At 52.8% G+C, this 26483-nt stretch overlaps 1 protein-coding gene across 2 annotated transcripts in view; it reads right to left on the reverse strand.

Moving 5' to 3' along the window:
- HTT (huntingtin) overlaps positions 1 to 26483 on the reverse strand; it is a 132395-nt gene that overhangs the window by 20062 nt on the left and 85850 nt on the right. For both annotated transcript variants that reach the window (XM_055435305.2, XM_055435304.2), the window contains 11 exons: positions 25865 to 25981; positions 23248 to 23370; positions 22744 to 22979; positions 21205 to 21347; positions 13997 to 14201; positions 7650 to 7791; positions 4788 to 4967; positions 4146 to 4322; positions 3789 to 3865; positions 2567 to 2705; positions 1533 to 1655 (listed from right to left, as the gene is read on the reverse strand). In XM_055435305.2, coding sequence (XP_055291280.2) covers positions 1533 to 1655; positions 2567 to 2705; positions 3789 to 3865; positions 4146 to 4322; positions 4788 to 4967; positions 7650 to 7791; positions 13997 to 14201; positions 21205 to 21347; positions 22744 to 22979; positions 23248 to 23370; positions 25865 to 25981 — 1662 coding nt within the window. The remainder of the gene's footprint in view (positions 1 to 1532; positions 1656 to 2566; positions 2706 to 3788; positions 3866 to 4145; positions 4323 to 4787; positions 4968 to 7649; positions 7792 to 13996; positions 14202 to 21204; positions 21348 to 22743; positions 22980 to 23247; positions 23371 to 25864; positions 25982 to 26483) is intronic.

Raw genomic sequence — 26483 nt, forward strand, 5'->3', positions numbered from 1 at the left:
TTTTTATTTACTTATTTTGGCTGAGCCACAAGGCATGTATGATTTCAGTTCCCCAACCAGGGATGGAACCCACGCCCCCGAGTGGAAGCGCAGAGTCCTAACCATTGGACAACCAGGGAAGTCCTGGTACTTTAAAGAAATGTTTCTGCCTTCATATTTATCTGAAGTCAAAAATTTAATATGATGGAATTTTAACTGACACAGATACAAAATCAAGCTGACGTGCCACCCAGGAAATCAGCGGAACACCAAACGTCCCCAGTGTTTGAAAAGGACAAGTGATGTTTCAAAAGCAGCTGAAAGAAATCACAGCAGGCATGGAAATGTGGCAAGTTTGATTGGAAAAATGGCACTCATTTGATAACGCTTCAATTTGTATTGCGCTCTGCCAGCTTTTGGAAGCCATTTAAGGATCTCTCTGGCCGATCTTTAGTTAACATTCAGAAAAGTGTGTCATCACCAGCGACCAAAATCGAGCCCTCTGGTACAGCCGTCACAGCTGAGCCTTTCTTTAAAACTTAAAAGTCTAATTAGCAAATTTGGAAAATTCAATAAATCGGTTATTAAGTAAGCTTATCATTTACCAGCAAATCAACTTTCACTGAATGGCTTGTAAGATGATTTCAGCAAACTGATCCTCTGTTCTTTTTCCACAGAACTTTTATTTTCACACTGATGGAGGGTCAGTGCTTGGGAACACGCGGCTCCGTGGTTGCACCCTGAGGCTCTCCATGTCATGCCCGGACTGTCCCCTGGGCCCCTACTTCACTCCCACTTGGTCTACTTAAGGCAGTGCCATGACACCTAAAGGTTGATCAGCTGCTGGTCCCAGGGGGCCTGAGAAGGGCCCTGCCAAGGCTGTGGCCAGCTCCACACAGCAGCCTGCAGGACGCCTCATGAGGCGGGGGCCTCCCTGCATGCACTGGGTGCAGGGAGGGGACCCTACTCCATGCAGGGAGGGGCTTCCTAATTTCCAGAACATCACCAAAGAGTCTATTAAATCACGCACCACAACACCATCCCGATACTGCCTCTCATGAGGGAGCATGAAACAAGCAGTCAGACCTCATTACAGTTCAAGGGAACCTACTTCCTTCAGGTTCCCAGGTGGTGCTAGTGGTAAAGAGTCCACCTGCCAACAGAGCGGATGTAAGAGATGCAACTTTGGTCCCTGGGTGGGGAAGATCCCTGAGGAGGGCATGGCAGCCCACTCCAGTGTTCTTGCCTGGAGAATCCCATGGACAGAGGAGCCAGGCGGGCTGCAGTCCACGGGGTCTCAAAGAGTCGGACATGACTGAGCGACTAACACTTATGACTGATTTCCTTTAATTGCATGAAAGGGTGAATTAAACACAACTCTCCCCCTTTAGGACTCTCAGGGCGCTGAGATCACACGCTGCATCAGATTCTCTGCCTTTAAGGCACAAAGGTGAGGGGCACACGCCGTAAGCAGGTCACGCAACAGCGGAGCAGAGGAAGCCCGCGCGAGCAACGAAAGCAACACAGGGCCCTGCGTCCCCGGCCCGCCGTACCGAGTGCATCATGAAGGCGCCCAGGTCACCCGCGGGGATCCGGCTCACCAGCTCTGCGCCTTCCAACAGGGCAGAGTCGGACCGAGTCCAGCACTGGGACTTCACCAGCCGCACGTACCAGTCCTGGGCAGAAGAGGAAGAGACGGCAGGCTGCGACTGCGCAGGCTCTCAAGGGGCTTCAAGCTGGCCACCACCCCGCTTCCATGCTGCCTGACCCTCATGTCACACGGCCCAGCCCAAGGACACTGGGGCGGCCCTGGGCCGTGACTACACCCTCAGTAAAACTGGATGCCGGCTGTCACCACCCCACAGGCCTTTCTATGGCAACGGCCACGAAGGCAGTGACATGGACTTTTTACCTGTCTGCACCGCCTCCCCTCACCTGCTGAAGGTGCCACTGTCCCTGAGCCTCAGCCATGCCCCAAGGGCCGCAGGCCCACCTCTGTCCACCCTGTTGGGTAGCGAGCCCATCGCCTCCAGGCGTCTGCTCTGCTCCCTCTCCCCAGGGCCAGTGCCGTGGATGTGAGGACAAGTCACGCCTGAGAACTGCGGCCCGGGCCTCGCTAGTCTCTGCTTGGGCTCCTGGATTCTGGGGTCCAGCGACATATTTAAACTGAACTCTCTCCTGGAAAGGAGAGCAGCAAGGCTCTGCCAGGGCTCTGAACGGGCCCCAGCTCTGAGGTGAGTGGTTCCCAACCCAGGACAAGTTGCCAGGGCCCATGGGTAGGGGGTGGATACGCACAGGTCAGCAGGCCTAAGCAGAGAAGACAACTCGGGTGGGTGGGCCACAGCCACCGTGTTCCGACTCTCCATCGACCACCTGACCCTCAGCCCCTGCTAAAGGCCAGGGCTGGACTGTAGGGCCCTGTCACTGACGCAACTGCACCCACCGCCGGCAAGGAACAGGCAAACTGAGAGCCCTCGGGGGCCAGGCTGGGCGCTGGGACAGCCTGCCATCTGAGCCACCCCACGGCCCAGGCAGACAACAGTCCTCAGCGACCCGAGGGCCAGGGTGTCAACACGCAGACACTTACTTTGTCAGGATTCACTGCCTCCAGTGCCAGGGGCCCGTCCCCGTCCAGGGGGTGGGCTGTGACGGGGGCTGTGGGGCCACGCGACCCCGGTGCGGAGGCGAGACGAAGCCTGTCCAGTAGAGAGTAGAGCCTCTGGTGTCTGGAAGCCAATCACACGTGGGTTAGAAGCCACATGGGCTCTTCCAGCGAGATGAAACATGCCTGAAACTGTGCAGAGCTGTTTCTCACCAACACTCACACAGATCACGATGCAAAGTCAGGCCCAGCTGATGGGTAACCACCACAGAGAAATGTCCCGTTAGCATTTTTCAGAAACCTCATTTACACCAAACAGTGTGGCAGGGAACACACAGCCTAACAGCCAACACGGGCGTTGTTCATAAGCCTACAATGGAACAGGTAAGACCCCAGTGCACAAAATCTCCTGCTCAGTCTGCACATAATACACAACTTATACCCAGCTACATTCATTTCATAAACGAATCACCTCATCTGGCACAGGGTATTTTTATTCTTCCTTGTCTAGGGATGAAAAGAGAAAAGTTTGACCTTCCATCAATAGTTTTGAGAAAAACAAAGTCCTGATGCGGACTACAATGTAAGTCATGCCACATATTGACAAGTCACCAAAGGCCACACACTGCCCAGCAAGTCCTGCTTCTTCAAGTCGAACCATCAACTGCTACTCCTGGGACTGCAGTCACGACACACTGACCCAGCTCTCTCGCGCACATCTTCCCTACTGTGCAGGAGAGCAGGTAAAGCGCCCTTTTATTTTGCAGTGATGGAAATGCAGGCACGTCCTAGATATCAGGACTTCAGATAAAGGCCTCTAAGGCTCTGCAGACAAAAGGAGGTGACAGATTGCTCCGGAGAGAGAACGCTGACGAGCTGTAGATACAGTTCTGGGTAACGTGTCTCAGCTCTGCTGTCCAACTCAGCGACCGGATCACAGGTTTTGATCCTCAGTGAGACAGAGCTGATCACTGGTACTGCCACTCAGGGCAGGCGGTAAGTGAGGGCTATGTCAACACGCACCCTTCTCAGCCACAGGCACTAACGCGGCAGAGCTCTGCACTCCTTACGCAGAGACCGGGTAATCTCGAAGGCTCTCTCGGGGCCCATCTGCCACCTAGAATGCATGTCCCTCTCGTCCTGTGAGGCTGTGCCCTCGCGAACCCTCGCCTCCGCACCCGCAGTGAGGAGCCCGGCCCCGCGTTACCTCTGTGCTAACCCGCTGCTCTGCAGGTGCTCCTGGATCCGGATCAGCTCCTCCACCGGCAGCTGGGCCGTGCTGCTCTAGAGGAGACAAGACCACGTCAGTTGTGCGATGTGCGGGAGGCCAGAACCACCGGGCTCCTCTACGAAACACAAAGGCTGCGTTGGGCTCCCGGGAGCAGAGGCAGACCAGAAGCACAGCAAGCAGCAGCACCAGACACACAGGGAGGACCGAAGCGGCCGCGCCACACGCATCTCTCGTGGCCGTGGAGACGCCGCCTGCAGGAGGAGCCCGCCCAGAGTTTCACCCGCCCTGCCCAGTTTCTAGTAAAAATCAACCCTCAGTGTTATTTCCTAGTACCTGTAAATTCGCAGCCAAAAGCATTTCCACCCGGCGACAAGCAAGGGTGTCGACCATGCGAGCCAGCACACGGAACGGCGTGCACAAAAGCTTGTCCACGTACAGTGTCAGCACGGCGCCCGACTGGCTCAGGTGGATCCCTTCTAGGCACTGGAGAGTTCTCTTCAGCGTGGTGGGCTGCGGTGCGAGAGGAGGGAGACAAGGGCAGCGGGTTTGCCCAGTGGAAAGAATAGGTTAAAAAAACCAACAGCAGCTTCCCCGGTAGCTCAGGGGTAAAGAATCCATCTGTCAACGCAGGAGACACAGGTTCAATCCCTGATCCGGGAGGATCCCACACGCAGTGGGGCAACAAAGCCCGTGCACCAAAACCTTGGGACCTCTGCTCTAGAGCCCGGGAGCTGCAGCTACTGAAGCCCGCACGACCCTGGGCCCGTGCTCCACTGCAAGAGAAGCCACAGCAAGAAGTCCGAGCACCACAACGAAGGGTCGCCCCACCCCCAACTTGAGAAAAGCCTACACAGCAACGGACACCCAGCACAGCCAAAAACAATCACATAAAAATTTTCACGAAGTATTAAAAATGCCAACGTTCCATTCTTCAGGCAGAGAAAACTGGCACTGGCCGGCACCTGGAAGACTTACAGTTGAAAGATTTTCACAGCGAGACTGAATTGCCTGGATGAAAAGGCCACTGGCGGCGGAGTTCCGATGAATGGCGCTGATGAAGTCCTGCACGGGAGGCTCATGGGACAGGTTGATCAGGTCTTGAATGTGATTCACAATGAGCCACGTTAAGTGCTCCGAATCATGCAGGTTCTGGCACTGAGGACAAAGCCAGCAATGAAAGGCCACCGTCGACTGGACCCGGGGCAGCACACGGCGACCACAGAAGAGGCCAGGAGGAGCAGGAAGGAGAGCCGATTCCAGACCACAGCCCTCAATGAAAATGCCTAGTGTCTGGACAGCAACACTGACGAGGTCGAAACAGGCTTCACGGAGCCAGACCCCCCCCGCCCCCAACAGCCAGACTGCGGCTGCGACACTCCACCTGGCCCCAGGGACGGGCACCCCAGCAGCATGGCCCCCAGGGCTGAGGAGCATGGGCTGAGGGGCACCCAGCACAGTGGCGGCCTCATGAGACTCCTGGGCAGGCGGCACTCCAGCCAGAGTGTACCCCGCGTCCCCCTGCCCCGGGCCTCGGTCCAGCCTCCTGACAGGAACTCTCTAATTACTCTTGCTCCAACTTTGTGACAAGACAGTGGAAAAAAAGAATTCCCTGTTAACTGTCACAGTTTTGATAGAGTTTCTGAATCTAAAATATGAGTGATTCCCCCATATCCGATGGACCTTAAGGGAAGATATTTCATGTAAGATTTATAAGGAGATAAAAAATACACATTTTAAAATATGTATGTTGCCTTTTCATCATAATTCCTGATCCTAGGCAGAAATTGTAAAACAAGATACATTATCTGCCATGGGGTTAATGATTAATATTTTTCATGTGGGATAATTTGATAGTATTAACATAAAATAAATATTTTTCTTACTGTTCTATGAAAACAGCATTATATAATTATACCAAATTACTTTAAAAAGTGGAACAAGATAGAAAAACTACATCAACAACAAGAATGTAAAGCAAAGTGTAAGTATCAACAAATCAGCTTCAGCAATACGTGAACCGTGAACTTCCAGATGTTCAAGCAGGTTTTAGAAAAGGCAGAGGCACCAGAGATCAAATTGCCAACATCCACTGGACCATTGAAAAAGCAAGGGAGTTCCAGAAAAACATCTATTTCTGCTTCATTGACTATGCCAAAGCCTTTGACTGTGTGGATCACAATAAACTGGGAAATTCTTCAAGAGATGGGAATACCAGACCACTTTACCTGCCTCTTGAGAAACCTGTATGCAGGTCAGGAAGCAACAGTTAGAACTGGACATGGAACAACAGATTGGTTTCAAACAGGAAAAGGAGTACGTCAAGGCTGTATATTGTTACCCTGCTTATTTAACTTATATGCAGAGTACATCATGAGGAACGCTGGGCTGGAAGAAGCACAAGCTGGAATCAAGATTGCAGGGAGAAATATCAATAACCTCAGATATGCAGATGACACCACCCTTATGGCAGAAAGTGAAGAGGAACTCAAAAGCCTCTTGATGAAAGTGAAAGAGGAGAGAGAAAAAGTTGGCTTAAAGCTCAACATTCAGAAAACTAAGATCAAGGCATCTGGTCCCATCACTTCATGGGAAATAGATGGGGAAACAGTGGAAACAGTGTCAGACTTTAATTTTCTGGGCTCCAAAATCACTGCGGATGCTGACTGCAGCCATGAAATTAAAAAACGCTTACTCCTTGGAAGGAAAGTTATGACCAACCTAGAGAGCACATTAAAAAGCAGAGACATTACTTTGCCAACAGGTCCGTCTAGTCAAGGCTATGGTTTTTCCAGTGGTCATGTAAGGATGTGAGAGTTGGACTGTGAAGAAAGTTGAGTGCCAAAGAATTGATGCTTCTGAACTGTGGTGTTGGAGAAGACTCTTGAGAGTCCCTTGGACTGCAAGGAGGTCCAACCAGTCCATTCTAAAGGAGACCAGCGCTGGGTGTTTATTGGAAGGACTGATGCTAAAGCATCAATACTTTGGCCACCTCATGCGAAGAGTTGACTCACTGGAAAAGACTCTGATGCTGGGAGGGACTGGGGGCAGGAGGAGAAGGGGACGACAGAGGATGAGATGGCTGGATGGCATCACTGACTCGATAGACATGAGTTTGGGTGAACTCCGGGAGTTGGTGGACAGGGAGGCCTGGCGTGCTGCGATTCATGGGGTTGCAGAGAGTTGGACACGACTGAGCGACTGAACTGACTGACTGATCACAGCAGAAAAGAGCTCTGCAGGGGGCGGAGGGGAGCGCGTCACGTCCGCCCCGGAGGTGGGCGGTGTTCTCCGGGCACATGGAGAAAGGATCAACCCTCAACGCGGTGGAACATTGGGTCCTCTCTGAGTAACAACCATTAAGGTATAATTTTCTTCTGTTTAGTTATTTGGCTTTTGCAAATTTTCTGTGTTAAACAAGAGATGACTGTAATTTTATGGTAAAAAATTACTGTAAGGGTCATATTTTAAAAGAATGTCATCAAATAGGAATCTATTTGAAACGCGGCAATTAGCTTAAGAAACCCTTCTGCGCCGAGTGAAACAGTGTTTAATCAGAACCTGACCGGCCACATCTGCAGTTCCCTTCCATCATTACCGCCACTGAAGACAAGGCGCCCAGCGCTGCAAGTGGCCTGAGCAAGCGAGAGCTGACCCAGCCTCCTGCAGACGAACCTCAACTCCTGGGACCAGACTCCGAGTCTCAGTTCTAATTCTAGTTAGAAGCAGGATTCAAATTTAGTTTCTCACGGGCGGAACGGTGGGACGGCGGAAGTCAGTCTGTAGCGGCGTCACCCGCATGAACCCCGACCCTGCCACGGCCAGCATTTGCACACTTACGACATAGTCGCAGAAGAGAATGAGGGCGCCTCTCCGCACGATCTCGCTATTGCACATCCCCAGCTTGGAAGCCACGTCGGGATCCTCGTCCTCTCCAGACATCTCCGGACTCAGCGACTTCGTGCTGGACAGGCTGCGTCTTCTAGAAGGAGCAACAGAAGCTCTGATGGCGTTTCTGAGGTGGCAGCAGGCTTATTTTAAAAACACTGAGGACAATTATTGCTCCACCCTGGCTCTAAAGCAGTCAGTTTGCTTTAAACACGGCCACAACCAGAGTGATGCATGTAAGACCCACTCTTGGTGATCCACTCCCGAGCGATGCAATGAAGCACACGTGGAAACCAAAGAAAAGAGAAGACGCAGCAGGCAAGTCCGCCCTGAAGAGGCGCTTTCAGTCGGAGCTCTTACCTCACCGGCGGCACCTGAGCTCAGCGATCGCTTCTGGACGCCCTGAGAGCTGTCGGGGCCAGAGGAGGACCTCCCCACGCCCATGTTTCAGCCTTCAGTGACCAGCCCTAAACACGCCCGCAGTGTCCACGTCAGCCTGGACACCCCAATTAAAAGCATTTCTGCAAAATTAATCCTTCACCAGGGAAGGTGCTTTCAGTTCACGTTTACGTCTCACCTTGTCGTAATTCCCATTATGAACAGGTGGGGTCTGCTCTGTTCTGCTCCTTATTTGGGGGACTGCATCATCACAGGCTTCTCACTTGCCTATGATAAGGCATACGAACTAAGGCATAGGCTTCTCACATGCCTACAAGGCATAAATGATTACGAACTCAGAGTCTCAATTCTGGCCACCACTCTTAAAGTGCAGCAGCACTTGCCATGCTCGCAAACTGACTCGAGAGTCAGTAAGACAAGCCCCTCGCCTCATCAGCCAAGGCTTAGCAGAGATGGAGATGACATCAGGACTAGAATATTCTGAAATGTGTCAACTACTTTTCCTACTAACATCTCAGCATTTGGACGAGAACTGGCATAAAAAAATTTTACAGGTTAAAAAAAAACTTTAATTGCCATTTCTGTTTTTCAACGAACGCATGGATACACGGACACGCACATAATGTGACACGATGCAGCAATCTCAAGAAGCTAGTTCTGATGCTCACAACACGGTGAATGGACCTAAAACACGCTGAGCCAAGTGACAGAAGCCAGACTCAGAGGGCACAGACCGCGGGCTCCCCTTCAGAAGGCATCCTGCAACAGGCTACATGCAGAGACAGAAGACGCTCCGGAGCGGCAGGCCCCGAGGGAGCACGGGGGAGGGGTGGCGGCTCCGGACACGGGATCTCCTGACGTGGCAGCACAGTCCCGAGCCTGGCTTGTGGTGGGCGACCTGACCTCACTGGGCACAGAAGAGCACCCACTGCTCCGCGAGTTCTATGCCAACAGCAACCCTTCCTTCTCAGTCAGTCCTCCTGCCAGCCCCAACACGACCTACATTCAAGCTGCAACTCTGTGTTCCGCCATGGTATAGCCGTAAGGGAAAGAGCCTCTGAAGGTGGAGGGGAGAACGTGCAATTCAAACACTAGCGGTAGACACAAAGAAGGTCCAATGTCAACCCAAATTTGGTCCCAGTTTGTAGGAGGGCAAGCACCCAAGACAGATGCTGCCAGCTCTTGACAGCGAACGACCTTCCCAAATAAAAGATGACTGCATGTGCCGGACCTGAACAGTCCACCTGACAGCAGAAAGCAAAGGATGAGGCCATGATGAGGCGGCCCCCGAATAAGGAGCAGAGCAGAGCAGACCCCACTGTGGCAGCCACAGGGGTCTCCAGGATGCGCGGCCTGGGAGCCCGGGCTCATCTGAGAGCTGGCGTGTACTGGGCTGTGCACAGAACCTTGGCAACAAACTTGATGAAGCAGCACTGTATCTGCAGAGTATACAGATGAAAAAAAAACAATGGCTTGCACTACTCTGTATCCCAAACTCTAGTAATTCACTTTCACCTTTTGGAAATGGACACACATCATAACAACCAGATAGGGACACTAACAAGAAAGGAAAATGACACGGCAACATCCTTAATGAAGACAGATGCAAACACCTTCAACAAGATACCAGCAAACCGAATGCAACACGACATTAGAAAGATCCCATATCACGATAAGTGGCATTTATTCTAGAGATGCCAAGGATGGTTCAACATCCGTAAATCAACCAATACATCATGTTAACAAAACGGAAGAATAAAAATATATGATCATCTCAATGGATGCAGAAGAAGCACTTAACAAAGTTCAACATTTATGATAAAAAAAACACCTCTCAGTAAGATGGGGACAGAGAGACCATACATCAACATAATAAAGGCCACGTGTGGCGAGCCTACAGCTAGCATCATACAACGGTGAAGAGCTGAAAGCCCTTCCTTAGATCAGGAATAAGACAAGGGCGCCGGCTCTCACCGCTTTTATTCAACACCGTACTGGACGTCCCAGCCCTGACAATTAGGCAAGAAAAAGAAATAAAAGGCATTCAAGTCAGAAAGAAGTATAACTTTCACTACTTGCAAGTGACATGATACTACACTTAGAAAATCCTAAGGAGTCCACTAAAAACCTGTCAGAAGTAATAAATGAGTTCAGGAAAACTTCAGCATACAAAATCAATACACTGAGTCCCCTATGGATGAGTGAGTTCTGCTCTAAGGGTGCATTCCTAAGTCCACAACCAAGTTGGCCTAAGTACTCAACTAACACAATCAGCTCTGTAAGCCCATTGTATTGTAATAGGTTTATAAATACCTTTCACACAAATAACACATTAAAAAACACACAAAAAATAAAGAAATCTTACAGTACAGTACCTTGAAAAGTCCAGTACAACAGCTGACACACAGGGCTTGGCCCTGAGTGGACAGGCCAGGAAAGTTACTGACTGGAGAGGGAGAGGGCGTGGGAGACGGTGCGGTGGAATGATCGTCAGCAAGAGGGGACGGAGGACGAGATGGAGTGTCACTCATCCTGACACAGGTGGCACAGGGCCCAGTTCCTTGCTGGATTCAATTACATCTACTCCCTTAAAAAAACCATCTAGTGATGTCTGGGTAGTGGCTTTTCTTCTCTCGTCATGGATGACATCCTGGTCTTGAAATAAAGATCCTACTCTGCTGGACCCTACACAGTACCACACAGTACACAAAAGCATAACCGCCTGCAGATGATGCGCGCATGTGACCTGCACACCAGACACATGAGCCTCATGTGACTGAACACGTGAACGCACGCTTGCATCTCTGAAAGCGCACGACTTGAAGGCCTGTGTGTAGGGGACTTCCTGTACACAGAAATCTGTGGCACTTTTATACACCAATAACAAACTATCAGAAAGAGAAATTAATGAAATCCCATTAACAATTTATCAAAAATAATAAAATAGGAATAAATTTAACCAAGGAGGTGAAACTCTGAGACTCTGATGAGAGAAACTAAAGAAGACACAAACAAGTGGAGAGAGAGCCCTCGCTCACGGATCAGAAGAATTAATAGTTAAAGGGTTTCCCAGGTGGCTCAAAGCAAAGAGCCCACCTGCAAGGAAGGAGACTCAGGTTCAATCCCTAAGTCAGAAATATCCCCCAGAAAAGGAAATGGCAACCTACTCCAGTATTCCTGCCTGGGAAATCCCATGGACAGAGGAGCCTGGCGGACTATAGTCCATGGGGGTCCCATAGAGTTAGACACAACTGAATGACTAAATAACAACAACAATATTGTTAAAATGCCCATAACACACAAAGCAATCTATAAATTCACTGCAGTCCCTATCCAAATTCCAGTGGCATTTTTCACAGAACTCGAACAAAAATTTCTAAAATTCACACAGAACCTGTAAAAGATTCTGAAGAGTCAACACAAGCTTGAGAAAGAACAAAACTGGAGGTATCAGCTCCCTGATTTTAAACTACACTACAGACCTACAGTAATCAAAGCAACATGGCACTGACCTAAACCCAAACACAGAGCCTAGAAATGAACGCACACTAATACGACAGTTTAAGCTATAACAGGTGAAAATAAACAAGCTGGGGGATCACATGTGCACACAGTTATGTTAACTTGTGACCGTTGGCAAGTTACTTAACTTCTCAGGGAAAAGAAGTTTTCTCGTCTGTAATGTACACGCATTACTCGAGGTTTTAATAACTTATTATAACAGGAAGCCCTTAGAACAATACCTGGCACTTGGTGCTATATACATAAAAGTGATCTTCTGCCACTTGGTGATCTGTACATAAAAAGGGGTTTACCAGTGTAGTATTATTGCTTCTATTATCAAGGTAATTAAATCACTAACTCATGTTTGTGCTGGAAATACAATGAGGGCCCTTGTGGGGATTACATTCGAAAGGGAGAGAGAGATGGAAACCAAATTGTCACGCAAATAAATATCAAATTACAGTCTCAACACATGCCACAAAAAAGAGGCACAGGCTGGAGTGAGAGCAGATAGTGTGAGACTTCACCAATCAAAGAGAAATGAAGACGCTTTCCTGAGGAAGCGGTGACTGAGCTAAGAACCCAGGATGGACGACCTTCCTGTGTCTGCTAACAAATGGAGAGAAACCAGGAATTTAAGTTCGACTGTAAAAATCTGCAAAAACTAAATCAGTATCACAAAGCTGAGGTCTGTGCCCCAAAGCCCATCCACTCTGGCTAACTCTAGGTAACGCTCTGTTTCACGAGGCATGGCCCATGCCCTTCGGCCTCTCACCCGGAAATGCTCTCGTGCTGCCGTTTCCTGTTGCTCTGCTTCCCTCCAGAGCCGACCTCCTCCTGACCACTGTTTGGAGCTGCTCTCTAAAGGCCCTCGCCCATCTTTTTTAAAACCTTCACTTCTACTTTGAAAAATTTCAAGCCAACAGAAAAACTGAAAGAATAACTCAATTAACAGTCACATACTCTTCACCTAGATTCAACTACTATTAAGTCGCCACTTTTGTGCTCAGGCACACACGCGTGCACACACACTCACCCTACACACGCACAAACTCTACGCATACACATGTAGTTATGGGGGCCTGCACCATCCAAGATTCATCTGCAGGTCAAGAGACTGCACCCCTAAATGCCTCGGCAGGTGTCTCCCCTAAAAACTACTCATAACCAAAAGCACAGAGCAACGAGGGCTTGTTCCAAGGATCACGCACACTGTTGGACCTGACGGCCAGGTGCTCAGGAATTGGGGTGCCAGCCTCTTGGGTTCTTGCCGTCTCCCCAGGACGAGTCTGGGGAGTCTCACCACGTCCTCCCCGTCATACCAGGCAGAAGTAGCTGGGGCGGGACCTGAGTGCGCTGTGAGTATCCATGGGCGCTGGGCAGGTGGACAGAAGGGAGAGAGCACCCACCACAGGGCCTCGGTGGCCCCTCAGACCAGACACCGGCAGCCTCAGGAGCCAGGCAGAAATGCAGAGTTCTGGGCCCCACCCTCTGGGTGAATAGAATCTGATCTGAACGAGCCTCCCAGGCGACTCAAGGAAGAGACTCTGACTTTCTGTTCCAGACTCTTACGGTACTGAAGCCACCACGGCGGGCTTAAACTGTCCTCTAAGCAGGTCAGACACTCACTGCTCTGCTCCCCCAGCTCACCGTGAGCACGTGGAGGGCCGGAAACACTGCCTCCTCCACCGCATACCCCACAGCACACCGCACAGGGCGGTCAGGCACCTGAGAGCGTGGCCCGCTGGCACATTCTCACGCCGAGCAGAGGGGGGCTGACCTCAGCCCTGCAGCCTCCTGTTTCCAGAGCTTTCTCTCCTTGGCGGGGCTCTTGAGTTTTCCAGAAACACTGCCCTGGGGACTCAGTTTTGGGCGGGGGCGGGGAGGGGCAGTGATCAAAGCTTTTATCTCCACATAGGCACACACGGCTGGGCAAGCGGGGCCTAAAATCAGACAGTCAGACCTGAAAACTTTTTACATAAAGAGGGCCACCCACAATCACATACTTCGTAAATCTTTCTGAACGACAAAAAATAAGGTAGTTTTGAAACGCTGCTAAATAATGACTGCATTATCTAAGAATAACCAGAACCACATTGAATGTATAACAAAGTTAAGACGTTGCAACATGTCTGGCTCTGGAACCAATTTAAGAACAAGAACCCAGCAGGAGGGACACATGACAAGAACGGCCCATAAGATGGAACAGTGTCAAAGAGCTTGTCAAGGAAATCACATGTGAAAAGCGGCGGCTGTTTTGAATGCCTGCAGTCAAACCACATTTCCCTGCGATGGTGTCCAGGAAAGAAAGAGGCACGGGAAGAACCGGGCCGAGCTCGGGCTGCTGCGAGCCGCACACAGGAGCCGGGCGGGCCTGAAGGGGGAAGCGCACGTACTTGGGGGTCTGCTGCACCTCTGCCCACCAGCGGTAGTCGGTGTGGCTGATGAGCAGCAGGATCTGGCACCAGAGCAGCACCAGGCCCGGGTGCGTGGGGACCATGGCGCGCACCCACGCGTTCAGGCTCTCCAGGCTGTAGAAGCTGCCGTCCGCGCCATCCCTCAGGAGCCTCGAGGCAGCTGTGGTGATCCTCCGGAACATCCCTGAAAACAACCCAGAACAGAGCGGATTACGGGACACGTCTGTGCTGCTCCCTGCGGCCCAACGCTTCACAGCCATGTGAAGCTTTCACAGCAAAGGGGTACACACAGGGCTCCTTCCTACACTCACATGATCAAGGCACCTGACACTTAGGAAACTCCAGCCTGACAATTCACTTCCTTAACCGAGCGGCCACGGAAGCGAGCGCCCCACCGTCCCCTCCTCCCCAGAGAGACCAGGCTCTCCCGGGTCTCTGAACAGGAAGCCTCGCTGGTGCCGACAGTGGACGCAGCCCAACAAAAAGGACAGCTGTCCCCACGTGGCCTGCAGTCAGGTCACTGCAGCCAGGACAGCCCGAGACACAGCCCTGCAGCTGGGCAGGGCGTAGCCGTCCTGAAGGCTCCAGCGAGCTGAGGGCCAGGTTGTCCCCCACACCCACCATGGCACGACCACCGGGTAGGGTGGCCAGGCAGGCAGGCACCCATGCTCAGCCCCGCACATCAGCAGCAGACCCAGGCAGGCTCTGTTCCAGCTTCCCCACAGCATCCTCCTTAGGGCCCGGAAGATCTCCCCCAGGGGAGAGTGGATTCACGCTTTCTTCTAGCCCACCTCGGGATAGACATGAAGCCAGCTCCACATGCCATCTCCCCACCCTGCCCCAGACGCACCCACCCCAGGGACCTGAGGACACGACTTTCTCCACAAAGTAGAAATGCTACTTTGGCCCACACATACAGGGGAACATAGGCCCTTTTGAAAACACCAGGAAGAGAGCTCTGCCTGCAGGAAGGCAGCGAGGGGGCCAGGAATGCTGCCTGCGGCTGGGCAGGCATCTGGAGGGCAGTAGGAAAGGGCAGGCGATGGGGTGACTGGATGACACGGTGAGCAGCAGGGAGCCTCACGGTGGCCACAGGCCAGACCCAGCCCTGCCCGTGGCAAAGCAATGGACACTGTCAGCCCGCCGCCGGCTCCCCCTGCTTCCATCTGGGCAGCCGGTTTCCTAGCGTTTGTAAAGTGGAGACCAGGTGCCTTCTTGTCTATTTGCGCCAGATGGAAACCGACACAGGCCAAAGACTGTGGGGTTCATAACCCTCCTCCAACATGAGGGGTAACAAAGTGAGAACATGAGGCCGTTACTCAAACCGGTTCCTATTTTGAGAAATAACACCTGAAACGGGCAAATTCAAAGGTTTCAATGTTCAGTGCAGGGGTGAAATTACTGTCATTGTTTAAGCAATGCAAAAACAAAAATTACCAACTTTAGATGCTAAAGTGAAAGTGAAGTCGCTCAGTCGTGTCCGACTCTTTGCAACCTCATGGATTGTAGCCTACCAGGCTCCTCCGTCCATGGGATTTTCCAGGCAAGAGTACTGGAGTGGGTTGCCATTTCCTTCTTCAGGAGATCTTCCCGACCCAGGGATTGAACCCAGGTCTCCCGCATTGTAGGCAGACACTTTACCATCTGAACCACCAGGGAAGCCCTTAGATGCTAAAGGCACCTTATTTACACAAAAGTACAAAATGATTTATTTCCAAACCAATCAACACAGTAATTCTGCCCCCTAGTGTGCTTAAAAGAAATGGCATCAAAATACACGAGGACAGCTCCTGCAGCTCAATTCCAGAAAAATAAACAACCCAATCAAAAAATGGGCCAAAGAAATAAACAGACATTTCTCCAAAGAAGACATACAGATGGCTAACAAACACATGAAAAGATGCTCAATATCACTCATAATCAGAGAAATGCAAATCAAACCACAATGAGGTACCATTTCACGCCAATCAGAATGGCTGCTATCCAAAAGTCTACAAGCAATAAATGCTGGAGAGGGTGTGGAGAAAAGGGAACCCTCTTACACTGTTGGTGGGAATACAAACTAGTACAGCCACTATGGAGAACAGTGCGGAGATTCCTCAAAAAACTGGAAATAGAACTGCCATACGACCCAGCAATCCCACTGCTGGGCACACACACTGAGGAAACCAGAATCGAAAGAGACACGTGTACTCCAATGTTCATTGCAGCACTGTTTATAATAGCCGGGACATGGAAGCAACCGAGATGTCCATCTGCAGACGAATGGATAAGAAAGCTGTGGTACATATACACAATGTAATATTGCTCAGCCGTTAAAAAGAGTACATTTGAATCAGTTCTAATGAGGTGGATGAAACTGGAGCCTATTATACAGAGTGAAGTAAGCCAGAAAGAAAAACACCAATACAGTATACTAATGCATATATATGCAATTTAGAAAGATGGTAATTATAACCCTGTATGCAAGACAGCCAAAGAGACACAGATGTATAGGACAGTCTTTTGGACTCTGGGAGAGGGCGAGGGTGGGATGATTGTGGAGAATGGCATTGAAACATGTATATTATCATATGTGAAACGAATCGCCAGTCCAGGTTCGAAGCATGAGACAGGGTGCTTGGGGCTGGTGCACGGGGATGACCAAGAGGGATGATATGGGGAGGGAGGTGGGAGGGGGGTTCAGGATGGGGAACACATGTACACCCGGGGCGGATTCATGTCAATGTATGGCAAAACCAATACAATATTGTAAAGTAATTAGCCTTCAATTAAAATAAAGAAATAAAAAAATACACGAAGAGCTAGGAACAAGACGTTTGTATACACTCATCACCTCTTATTTACAAATACTGACAGTACACGGTGATCAAAACCATCCCCAAGAAGAAAAAAAGGCAAAAAGGCAAAATGGTTGTCTGAGGAGGTCTTATAAATAGCTGAGAAAAGAAGAGAAGTGAAAGGCAAAGGAGAAAAGGAAAGATACCCCCAGTCGAATGTCGAGTTCCAAAGAATAGCAAGGAGAGATAAGAAAGCCTTCCTCAGCCATCAGTGCAAAGAAATAGAGGAAAACAATAGAACAGGAAAGACCAGAGATCTCTTCAAGAAAATTAGACATACCAAGGGAATGGGCACAATAAAGAACAGAATCGGTATGAACCTAAAGAAAACAAAAGATGCTAAGAAGAGGTGGCAAGAATACACAGAAGAACTGTACGAAGACGATCCTAACGAACCAAATAACCATGATGGTGATCACTCACCTAGAGCCAGACAGCTTAGAATGCAAAGTCAAGTGGGCCTTAGGAAGCATCACTATGAACAAAGCTGGTGGAGGTGATGGAACTCCAGTTGAGCTATTTCAAGTCCTAAATGATGATGCAGAGTACATCATGTGAAATGCCGGGCTGGATAAAGCACAAGCCAGAATCAAGATTGCCTGGAGAAATGTCAATTACCTCAGATGTGCAGCTGACACCACCCTTATGGCAGAAAGTGAAGAGGAACTAAAGAGCTTCTTGATGAAGCTGAAAGAGGAGAGTGAAATAGCTGGCTTAAAATTTAACATTCAAAAATCTAAGATCATGGCATCCGGTCCCATCACTTCATGGCAAATAGATGGGGAAAAAATGGAAACAGTGTCATACTTTATTTTCTTAGGCTCCAAAATCACTGCAGATGGTGACTGAAGACACTTGCTCCTTGGAAGAAAAGCTATGACCAACCTAGACAGCATATTAAAAAGCAGAGACATTACTTTGCTGGCAAAGATCCACCTAGTCAAAGCTATGGTTTCTCCAGTGGTCATGTATGGATGTGAGAGCTGGACCATGAAGAAGGCTGAGCGCCAAAGAATTGATGCTTTTGAACTATGGTGCTGGAGAAGACTCTTGAGAGTCCCTTGGACTGCAAGGAGATCCAACCAGTCCATTAAAAGGACTGATACTGAAGCTGAAGCTCCAATACTTTGGCCATGTGGAGAACTGATGTGAAAAACTGACTCATCGGAAAAGACCCTGATGCTGGGAAAGATTGAGGGCAAGAGGAGAAGGGGACGACAGGATGAGATGGTTGGATGGCATCACCAACTCGATGGACTTGTTTGAACAAGCTCTGATAAGTAGTGATGGACAGGGACGCCTGGAGTGCAGCGGTCCACGGGTCACAGAGTCAGACACGACTGAGCGGCTAAATAAGGAACGATGAGGACCAACCGAACAATGTCCAAAGACATGAGCTGCAAAGTCCATGTGCCCCGGTGCCGGGCTGGGCGCCTGAGCAGGGCAACGCCCACGTGAGTTCCCGGTGCCGGGCCGGGCGCCTGAGCAGGGCACAGCCCACGTGAGCACCCGGTGCCGGGCCGGGCGCCTGAGCAGGGCAAAGCCCACGTGAGCGCCCGGTGCCGGGCTGGGCGCCTGAGCAGGGCAACGCCCGCGTGATAGCCCGGTGCCGGGCCAGGGCGCCTGAGCAGGGCAACGCCCGCGCGAGAGCCCGGTGCCGGGCCAGGGCGCCTGAGCAGGGCAACGCCCGCGTGAGAGCCCGGTGCCGGGCCGGGCGCCTGAGCAGGGCAAAGCCCGCGTGAGAGCCCGGTGCCGGGCCGGGCGCCTGAGCAGGGCAAAGCCCGCGTGAGAGCCCGGTGCCGGGCCGGGGCGCCTGAGCAGGGCAAAGCCCACGTGAGAGCCCGGTGCCGGGCCGGGGCGCCTGAGCAGGGCAAAGCCCATGCGAGCGCCCGGTGCCGGGCCAGGGCACCTGAGCAGCGCACAGCAGCTCACACGCCACTCCACACATGGCCGTTCAAAGTAACCAAAACTAGATCAAAGAAAAGCGCTGCAGCCACAGCAGCCACACTTCCAGAACCCATGGGCCATGTGCAACCAGGAGTAGCTGGGTTGGCGCAGACACAAGAAGCTGGGCTGGACGGCACTGCGACACACTATTAAAGTATCGTTCCTGGTTTCTTAGAAAAGGAAGAAGGTTAGAACAACAGGTGAGTGAACTCCCTGACTGACACAGAAATCCCTGGGAGTGGCAAAGGCCGCAGAATGCACCGCTCTTACCAGAGAAGGTGGAAAGCAGCCCCCTGATGTGGACTGGCGTCAGATCCACACCAAATGATGGCCAAACACAAAAGTGACCAACATGCGAAAAACAACTGATTCTTCAATGGCTTACTTTCCTCTCAACTAAGCACTTACTGTGGTGGGTCGGTGGGGCCTCAATTGGAAGATCCTCAAAAAGAAAACTGTTTCCGTGTTAAGTAAATAAGGTGGCTTGAAGCTACAAGCCATCATCACAGACTCTGGCCACACCGCAGGGCCAAGGGCGCCCGCAGTCACCCGGCGCAGCTGAGGAGGCATGCCGCCCCATCCCTCTCGGTCCTGCCGCCTCCCAGGCCCTCTCAGGAATTCTCTCCAGAGCGCCAGCTCCTTCTTCTCCAGGCCTCAGCTCTGTGGCCTGCCCCGTGCTCTGCGCACCCTGTGCTCCTGCCACCGTCTTGTTTGCTGATCAGGAGACACCAGGACCTGCGGCGGCATGTCTGTGTACTGTCTGACTCGTGAGACTGATGGCAGAGGCAGGAACCACATCAGCTGTGCTGACCACCGCACACCCAGGCCCGGCCCGGTGGCGGGTGACTCAGCATGTCTCTACTGAGCGAATAAGGCTGAGGACGGTAACGACCTTCTGCTTTAAAGGTGCGCACCTGCGAGCGTGCTTTACTCTGCGTTATGGTGATATACACACGGGCGGGGTGTGAACTCATGTGGATATGTCACTCTGAAGCAAATTAAACATCTCGCAACAGAGAAGGCTCTCTGATTCTACAGGTGCCCTGCCCCGCCCTCTGCAGGCAGCTGCTTCTCACTCTGCTGGAGGCTGGTGGGTGCCTCCGAGCCCCCCTGGTGCGCTCCCAGCAACTGCAGCAGACCCTCAAGGCGCGCTGTCCACTCCGCTCCCCTCACTTACTGTCATTGCTTGTTCTTCAGCTGCTAAATTGTGTCCGACTCTGCAACCCCATAAACTGCAGCATGCCAGGCTTCCCTGTCCTTTACCCTCTCCCGGAGTTTGCGCAGACTCACGTCCATTGAGTCAGTGATGCCCTCCAACCATCTCCTCTGTCACCACCTTCTCCTCCTGCCCTTAATCTTTCCCAGAATCAGGGTCTTTTCCAATGAGTCAGCTCTTTGCATCAGTATTGGATGTGAAGTATTGGAACTTCAGCATCAGTCCTTCCAATGAATAGTCAGGACTGATCTCCTTTAGAATGGACTGGTTTGATCTCCTTGCAGTCCAAGGGACTCTCAAGAGTCTTCTCCAGCACCACGGTCCAAAACCATCAATTCTTCGGCACTCAGCTTCCTTTATGGTCCAATTCTCACATCCATACGTGACTACTGGAAAAGTCATAGCTTTGAGTATATGGACCTTTGTCGGCAAAGTAACGTCTCAGTGTTTTAACACACTATCTAGGTTTGTCATAGCCTTTCTCCCCTCGCTACTGGAAAGTAACCCCCTCCTGCAAAGGATGGCTGTCCAACCTCTCAGTGGGCCCAGGGTGGCCTGGCCCGGGTGACTGCAGGCGCCCTTGGCCCTGGGGTGTGGCTCAGAGGACTCATGCAGCCCTGAGACCACGAGTCAGAGGCCCTCCCTTCTGCCGTGGGGAAGGAGCCCACCAGAGAACAGAGCCAACATAGTAAGAGCTGAGACGTGGAAATACGCATCGTGGCCACAGAATGAAGCGCACCAGAGGCCGTCACCCAAACAGCACCCACTCCCACACTTCCGGATGCGCTGAGGGTCTGGGCCAAACTTTCCTGCTGTTCGTGTTCCCCGAGATTAGAACTGCCTGTTGCTTTTCTTGCTGAGAAAACAAAGATATGCCTGTACCCGATAACTAGCAAGACTATTGCTTTTGAAAACGCTCATTCCTCTTAAAAAACTCAGTCTGCTTCCTATACCTGCTACAGGGCAGGGACTTTATCACCTTTCTCTCTCTCGGGAAATGACTTTTCAAATTCACAATCATATATAAAGGCAACATGTGAATCAGATTCACGTTCCCACAGCACACATCTGTCACACACACACAGGGCACAGCAGAGCTGGCTCCATGCACACCTGCACGCTGGGTGCACGGGTAGGGCAGGGGGAACACAGACGCTCTAGCCAGGCTAGTGCGATGCACCTACCGGACTTGAAGATGTGGATCAGACACATGAGCAGTGTGCCCAGCTCCTGGCAATAGAAAGTGTGCTGCTGTTCACTCATTTCCACTCTCAGCTGCTTTGTAACAATGTCCTCTAAAAGGATGCCAACCAGCTGCAGCAGGAACCTTCAGAGAAAGGGAGACCGTCAGAGTCACTCCTAGGAAGTGCGCCCATGAACACAACACACACAGTAGACACAGGCAGAGTGCACTGCAAGTGAAGTAGAACAGTGACGCGTCAGTCGCTCAGTCGGGTCCCACTCTGTGCAACCTCATGGACTATAGCCTGCCAGGCTCCTCTGTTCTTAGGATTTCCCAGGCAAGAATATTAGAGTGGGTTGCCATTTCCTTCTCCAGAGGATCTTCCCGACCCAGGAATTGAACCCGGGTCTCCTGCACTGCAGGTGGATTCTTCGCCGCCTGAGCTGCCAGGGAAGCCCAGTGAAACGAGAGGAGTGTTCAATCCCATCCCTCTGGCCTCTCTGTGCACCGCTGTCCTCTAAAACAAGACGGGACAACCACACCACCTCTGAAGGAGCGTCAGGAGGCCAAAATGACCTGTGGTATCCTTCAAAGCTTTCAACCACCAAGCGGGCTAATGCCCACCAGAGGGAGTTAATACAGCCTCCTCTCCAGTCACCCGCCTAACCGTGACAGCGTGAGCCACAGGCTGCGTGTTGAACAGGGACAAAAGGATGCTGTGCACATTCACCCGACTGATCTCCACGATGAGTTCTACCTACGGCCAACCAAGGGTGGCACACGGCCATAATGCGGGCAGGAAGTGAGCTCCCAGGACACGCTCTATGAGCTCTAACTCAGCGCACATCCCGAGTCCAGCAAAGGAGGAGGCACACTTGTCTAACAGCAAGTCTGTACAGTGCCCGAGTCATGAGCGTGGCCTCCAAGGAGCTTCCCTAAATCGACACGGGCAAACACAATTTGACGCCACAAATACACTGAAGGGGCTTCCCAGGTGGCTCAGTGGTAAAGAATCTGGCTGCAATGCAGGAGATGCAGGTTCAACCCCTAGATCAGGAAGATCCCCTGGAAAAGGGATGCCAACACGCTCCAATGTTCTCATCTGGAGAATCCCATGGACAGAGGAGCCTGGTGCGCTGCAGTCCACAGGATCGCAGAGTTGGACATGACTGAATGACCAAGTACACACAGGCATGCGGAGGGGAGCGCAGCAGAGTGCTCCACCCGGCAGGGCGTGGGGTTCCACTGCCCACGGTGTCAGGATGGCCATGCACAATGCGGAGGAACCGAAGTGGGTCTTTTCAGTGGGTCTTCCTACGTTGTCCAATTCTCTGCAGGCAACGCACCCACCGACTACTCTGGGCAGTCTTCAGAGGGTCTGATTCAGGACCTGACTGAGCCTGCAGAGAGGCAGGACCAAGGGCCAGAGACGAGGCTGGCTGGGCAAAGAGAACACACCAGCTCCTTAACCCACCTTGTCGGTCTTACGGATCCAACACCACACGACAGCCCAAGGTCACGGACCAGACGTGGAGCGTACCTGGCAAATGTTTCTTCCGGCAAATTCTTCGTCTGTCTCCCTTCACTGTGTTCCTCCAGTGCTGAAGTACTGTCCCCATCTCGTAACCTACTGATTGTCGGACAGGAGACTAAGTACGGAGAGAAGGAGAGCTCCTGGATGCGTGACAGGACAATGTCTTCGGTCGACTGGGAAATCAGCACCCGCAAGATGGCCAGGATGCCTGACACCCACAGCTGGACGGTGCTCACCGACGCCTGAGGACAGAGCGGGGGGAAGGCGCTGCTGAAGAGGAGGACAGCCGGACTCTCCCCCACCGCCAACATCAGTTACAAAGACCCCCTGCTTTGATAAAGCCACCGTAAGTCCCTATCTCGCTGGTTCTCAAAGTGTGGCCAGGACCAGCGGCCTCAGTGCCATCTGGGAACCTGTGGAACAGGCAGATTCTCCACCCCCAGTCCCGTAGACGCCTCCAGGTGAACCAGGTGGGGGAACCCAGAATGCCACCAGGAGGCAGGTACTCACCAGGGTGTCTGGGGTAACAAACATACTCCGTAAAAGCATGTCCACGGGGCGCAGGGAGGAGGGGGCCAAGACCTCAAACAACGTGTTCAGCACTCCCAGGGCCTCGTGAGAATCAATGTGCACCTGTTGCAAGTGAACGTCACAGACGTTTCCCCGTAAGCCCGCAGAAAGAAGGTCGACACTGCCCTTCACGCGAGCGCACCACGGCCCGGTGACCTGGACCATCCCATCATTCCCACCCCCCAAAACTCCCATACGTCTCAATGTCAGCAGTGAACCAAGGAAACATTTTTTAGAACAACACCGTAACAGCTAGATTTTTTTCCCACAATGGAAATCTTTTCATTTCATTTAGATTTTTACTAAATAAACCAAATATGCTTTCTGCAAAAATTCAAACAAGTACAAGTATGAGAAATAATCAGCTGAGACCGTGCGGCCTGACACGGTCACCAGCAGCGCTTCGGCGACCAGCCTCTCCCGCATCTCTTCACGCATGCACAGTTCACCCCACGGGTGTCACACACTCTGTCTTCTGCCTTTCTTCACGTTCTTTAGCTGCCCTCCATCCCCACCCCACCACCGAGTAAACAATGTTAGCAAATCAGCGCCATTCTCTTAACTTCCTCCGCGTTCCTACACCTGCAGAGGAGTTTCTAAGTTGTTTCGAAAATCGTATTACGTCTCTGCTTTTTTTTCCATTAAAAATATAATGAAGAACTCCCAATGCAACAGGTTCCAAATGCTAAGGTTACTTTTAAAGGATGCAGAACAGTCCAGATTGAGTCTACACACAGTGCGCTCACCCGCCACTGAGCCCGTCACTGCTGACGAGGGCGCACGGCCACATCTGCAGGAAGTCTCTCCTAGGTTTCAGAACACCATGCCGCCTGCTCCTCCGGTCCCCCCACCCCCACCCCCCTCCATCCGTCTGCAGGGCCCCTAACGCCTCCCGGGGATCGGCTGCCTCCCACTGCCCCGCCTCCCCGGCCCACAGTGCCCCCGCCCCCTCAAGCCTGACCTCCAGGCTGGCACCCCAGGGGCTTGCTTCAGCTTCCTCGAGGACCTCCTGCTCGCCCAACCCAACACGCCCGGATGAGGCTCCAAGCCCCCGTGGAACCCCGCCCCGTCCAGGCGGCCCCTAAGCCATCACCTGGCGGTTCCCGACTGGCCCTTCCTCTCACGCCCACTGACGCTGTCGGCACAGCTGGATCTGCGTCCACGTCGTGTCCAGCAGGCACCCCTTCCTGCCCCTCGGACCCACGCCCAGGTCCACGCGGGTCCTGAGCTGTGAGGGGCTCTCTCTGCTACCCATACCACCCTGACCACCTGTTCAGCTCTCAGGTTCACCCCACCCCGCTTCCTACCAAGCCCTCTGAGGGCTCCCCCACGTCCTCCCCAGAGAGAGCTTCCCTGGCATCTGCTCAGGTCACCCCTTACTTCCTTCAAGTCCCCAGGGGTGTCACCCCCTCTACGACACTTGTTGGACACTGTAAACGGTCACCAGGTCCTCTGCTGTCTGTCCCCAGCCCTATTCCAGCATCCTCTTGGGCCAGGAGGGCAGGCGTGGTCGTTGGGGGATGTGCGGATGCACACCGCGCTGTGCCCCTGGCCCGCAAACTGCCCTGCACGCAGCGCCACTGCAGGGGAAGGCACGCTGGGCCTTCTCCCCACACTGCGGCCCGCCACCTCTTCAGTGTCTGCGGTGAGAGGAGCGCAGAGCTCATGGAGCCCCACCCTGGAGACGCGGACCTGCAGCCATGGACGTCTCGGCCAGCTGAAAACAGCAGAGCCACCCACTCACTAAAACTGCGTCTTATCAGGACTTCCCTGGTGGTCCAGGGGCTGGGACGCTATCCTCCTGCTGCCTGAAGCCTGGCTTTGATCCCTGGTCGGGAGTTGAGATCCCGCAGCCACATGTCATGTGCTGGCTGGCAAAAAAATCCTGTGTATCTGTCGCTCTTACCAGACGCCATGACCCCGCCCCCACTGGAGGGATGACAGTCTGTGATGAGAACAGAGCAAGCAGCTGACCCTGTGAAGACAGGGCCTACCCGCTCCCGTCAGTGCCAAGAGCCATGGGCACCGCAGCGCCAAGAGCCATGGGCACCGCAGCGCCAAGAGCATTCGTTCTCGAGTTGGCCGGCCCGGATGAGCTGACAGGCACCTGCTGGCGACACCCACAGCGCCTCACACCCAGAGCTCTGCCAGCAGCGGGCACGGTCTCCTGGCGGCGGGCATGGTCTCTGGAGGGACCGTCTTTGGTGCGTCCCTGCCACTGGCTCTAAAGGCAGTGCTGCACCCAGGCAGGGTGTCCCACCCTCAACCCCGCATGGGTGGAGCCCACCGACTGCATTGTTCAACCACAGAAATCCTCACTAAATGATGGCTCACTGCTAGGCTACTCTCTAAGTGGCAAGAGAAAACCGTCCCCAAAGAGCAAACAGGAGGAAGGCAGGCGAGCAGGAAAGGAGGCAGCCCCGAGGTGCTGTGGGACCCAGGCCGTCTCTGACCCAGGGCGCGCACTGGCCCGGGTGCACGGGTAACGCCGATCCCGAGCACACAGCTCCCAGCTGCCCCCCGGGGAGGCGTGGGCGGGACGGGGAAGGAGACGCACCTGCTGCTTGGCCAGCATTGGGAGGATGACGTCGGCCACCTGCCGAGACAGCCGCTTCCATCTGTCCTCGCTCTCCTTGTGGCACTGCCGCAGGACCAGCGTGAACATCTCCAGCACCTGCAGGGACGGCCTAGATGCTCAGAGCCCGGCCTGCATTTCCCCAGGCGCCGTGCACACCAGGCAGACCCAGCGCGGTCACGTCTCGGGCCTCCCCAGGCTCCAACCACAGGAAAGCCAGGCTCCTCTTGGCCTCGGGCAGAGCACGAGTGCAGCTCCGACCGGACCGCTGCACAGGGTCCCCTGGCTCCCGTGAACCTTCCCCTGTTCTGCGCTCTCTGCAAAGGTCCGCTCCCCCTGAGGACGGTTTACTTCAGAAGAGTTCGCGTGGCTGAGCCCCAGTTTGGTCGTGATCCCTCCTAAACAGAGACCCCTGAACGCCTGTTTGGTAAACACGGTATTGCAGCACAGGGCCACCATGAACCTGCTGCCAGGATGGCGCCCGTCACGACAGCAGACAGGGAGAGACGCGGGAGCCAGGCAGCCTACAAAGCTGAAAATGCTTAATCGCAGAGAAAGTCTACAGCTCAGTCTATAAAATGCCACGTTCCAGGCGGGGCCC

The sequence above is a fragment of the Moschus berezovskii genome, chromosome 5, assembly GCF_049115385.1.
Source record: "Moschus berezovskii isolate FMDL1 chromosome 5, NW_MosBer_1.0, whole genome shotgun sequence".
NCBI lineage: Eukaryota > Metazoa > Chordata > Mammalia > Artiodactyla > Moschidae > Moschus > Moschus berezovskii.